Source organism: Poecilia latipinna, unplaced genomic scaffold (assembly GCF_001443285.1).
Source record: "Poecilia latipinna isolate Pla-1442-1.1 unplaced genomic scaffold, P_latipinna-1.0 Scaffold2964, whole genome shotgun sequence".
Taxonomy (NCBI): Eukaryota; Metazoa; Chordata; class Actinopteri; order Cyprinodontiformes; family Poeciliidae; genus Poecilia; species Poecilia latipinna.
This window is the reverse complement of record NW_015115580.1, coordinates 67,242-70,344: the sequence shown is the minus strand read 5'-3', so window position 1 is coordinate 70,344 and position 3,103 is coordinate 67,242. Positions and strand designations below refer to the sequence as shown.

General features: G+C 36.6%; 1 protein-coding gene across 1 annotated transcript; it reads left to right on the top strand.

Moving 5' to 3' along the window:
- The first annotated feature begins 6 nt into the window (after nt 1-6).
- LOC106939733 (macrophage mannose receptor 1-like) lies at nt 7-2,582 on the top strand. The gene is made up of 4 exons (XM_015022254.1): nt 7-74; nt 245-634; nt 719-1,066; nt 2,005-2,582. The coding sequence occupies exons 1-4, from the start codon at nt 41-43 to the stop codon at nt 2,367-2,369; spliced, it is 1,137 nt and encodes a 378-aa protein (XP_014877740.1). The 5' UTR covers nt 7-40; the 3' UTR covers nt 2,370-2,582.
- The last annotated feature ends 521 nt before the right edge of the window (nt 2,583-3,103 follow it).

Below are 3,103 nucleotides of genomic sequence, written 5' to 3'. Positions count from 1 at the left end.
GACAAACTGCTGGAGGAAAATAATTCATCTGACAGCAAAGATGCAGTGGAGTCTGATTCTGCTCTTCCTGATGGGTAAGTTGATCTGAAACACAACTAGACTACGAGGAAACAGAGATACCTCTGAGTTATCACACAGAAATGTTAATGAAAACGATTGTAATTGTATTTCATTGCAAATAATAACTGTGTTGTATGTTGATGAAGTACTCCTAAATTAATAAAATCATGTTTACTGTCTACAGCTCAGTGTTGTTTCATGGACTGTCAGCTCTATCAGTTTTACTACAATAATGAAGCAAAGACCTGGACTGAAGCTCAGCAGTACTGCAGAGAGAAACACACTGACCTGGTCACAGTGACTAACATGAAGGACATGAAGAGACTCATCAACATCTCAGCTGGAGATCAGAGCGGAGCCTGGATTGGTCTGTATGATCAAACACATGGTAACAGAACTTGGTGCTGGTCTCTGCCTGGAGTGGAGTTTAATGAAAGTGAGACAAACTGGAACCCAGGAGAACCGACTGATAATGGAAATCAAGTAACACATGAGAACTGTGTGATGGTGAATAAAAATCTCAAATGGATAGACACCAGCTGCCTTAATCAACATAATTTCCTTTGCTCTGATGGTGAGAATGTTCATCTTTTTATCAGTTATTTTTATCTATTTTGTACAAACAAGGTAAACATAAATATGTTTGATTACTCCACAGAAACTAATACAACCCATAAATATCACTTGATTGAAGAGATGAAGTCCTGGCAGGAAGCTCAGAGTTACTGCAGAGAGAAACACACAGACCTGATCAGTGGAACGAAGCAGCTACAGGATGAAGAAGTGAAGAAATTGATGAACTCTACAAGTGATTCCTCATACATTGGTCTGTTCAGAGACACCTGGAGGTGGTCAGATGGAAGCAGTTTCTCTTTCAGACACTGGAATAAAAACTTTAACAATCCAGAAACCAACAGTGGTCAATGTGCCATGACTAAGTTTGATGGTGAAGGCAGATGGACGAATGTGAACTGTGGTAATACAAAACCCTTCATCTGTTATGATGGTGAGTTTGTCCAAACAGATACTACAAGTTTATGTCAACAGTAGAACTGTGAGGATTCAGATTTTAAGTATTAGTTTATTTATCTCATAGATAATTTCAGTGCATCAAGCAAAAGCCCCAAAAAGTTTTGTTTGGACCAGATGTGGATAGAAACTAGTTACATTTACTCAGAAATTTATTTTATCAGCATTTTGGATAAAATGCACTTTGTGTAGTTTTAAACCACAATACTTTCTACTTTTACTTAAAATATTGCTGCTCTATCTAGAATAATATTTCTGGATTCTCCACAAGCTGTGCGAAATGTCAAGAAATAAATATATTTTAAGCAAGAATGTTCTGGATCAAACAACAAACCAACAGTTGGTGTGAAAGTGAGACTTCCTGTTCCTGAGACAAGCTCTGTTGTTCTGATGTTTTTCTCCACCTGCTGGAGGTTAAGTGAAAATACAGTGACCTCTTTAAATTATCACTAGAAATATTTTAGCATGTTTTGATCTACTGTGTAAACTTTAACTACTGCTATGTTATTTGTTTCACAAGTTTTATGTTAAGAAAATGTGATTTAGAAATGTTCCGTCTGCCTAAATTTATTCTAAAATTATAGTATGAAGTTTGATTATTTACATTATTTTTGTCTTTAAACCAGCACTTTTTACTCATTCCTTTATATTTTAGCCAGTCTGATGATATTTTCTTGAAATAATAAATCACTTACTGTGCTGTTTACCAAAATTTTACTCTTATTTGTATATTTTTTTTTTATTTTACTTGAGGACATTTATTGAAGTAGTGCTGCTCCTACTGGAGGGCAATTCTGAGTTGATCTACCACCTCTGGTTTCGGACCAAACATATATCTGTTGTAATTGATCAAATTTGTTCATCACCATGATTTTGTTAGTTATAATATGTTTGTGTTGATCACTTCTATGACAGATGAATTGATCCTGATTAAAGAAAATAAAACCTGGGAGGACGCTTTAGACCACTGCAGAGGTCACCACCATGACCTGGTCACCATCACCAACATGGATGACCAGAAACGAGTTCAGAAAGAAGCCAAGAAGGCCTCGACTGGATACGTCTGGATGGGACTGAGCTACGCCTGCACTCTGGATCTGTGGTTCTGGGTCAGTGATGAGGTTGTCAGCTATAAGAACTGGGCCAAAGGTCAACCGATGGACGACTGTGACATGTCTGGAGCCATGGAGACGGGAGGGAACCATCAGTGGTTCAAAAGAAATGATGCTGAAAAGTTTAATTTCATCTGTTCTAAGAAAAAAATCTCGCACAGTCCCTAGTAAGGAGCTGTTTATTCTGTCTACAATATTATATACTGCAGCTTTATTTTTTGTTAATTAAGTTTAAATTTTTTGTGGGGTGTGAAAAATGTCCATACATTAAATCTAATTAGATTATCTGTTGTGAGCTTATTAGAGTGAATGTCTTGCTTTGCGTTGTGATCCTTCATGTACATGTATGTTTTCCTTCAGTAATAAAGCCTTTAAACCTGCTCACATGACCTACTTATGTTTCATTTTGCATTCTCAAGGTCAGAACCTTCAGATTATTTGTTAAGATGAGACGTAGATTGATATCTGACTTTATTTAAAACCATAGATAAATGTGGAGTGGAAGTCTGAGCTATGGAAGAAACAGATTTAATCTTTCATGAGCTGAGCTTTGGAGGCGTTTAATGTCTGAATGTTTCCTCACGCCAAGCATCAAGCATCTGCTGGGCCTTACAAGGTGAAAACAGAGAACTGATAAGATTTCCTGAAACTGTAAACACCAAACTTTCTGCTCCCTGTAGTCAAACAAATAGATTCTAGTTGGGTGTGTGAATGTTTATGCGTATGAGCTCAAAAAAGGAATATTAATAAAATTACTACTTTTTTTTTTCCAACAGGTCCTCATTCATGGCATTCAGATTCATCGTCTGAGTGTCAAGATGAGGCCCAACAACTTTACTATCACAACTAGATAATTACGGCTTTTGCTACGATGCTCCACTTGACATATATATATATATATA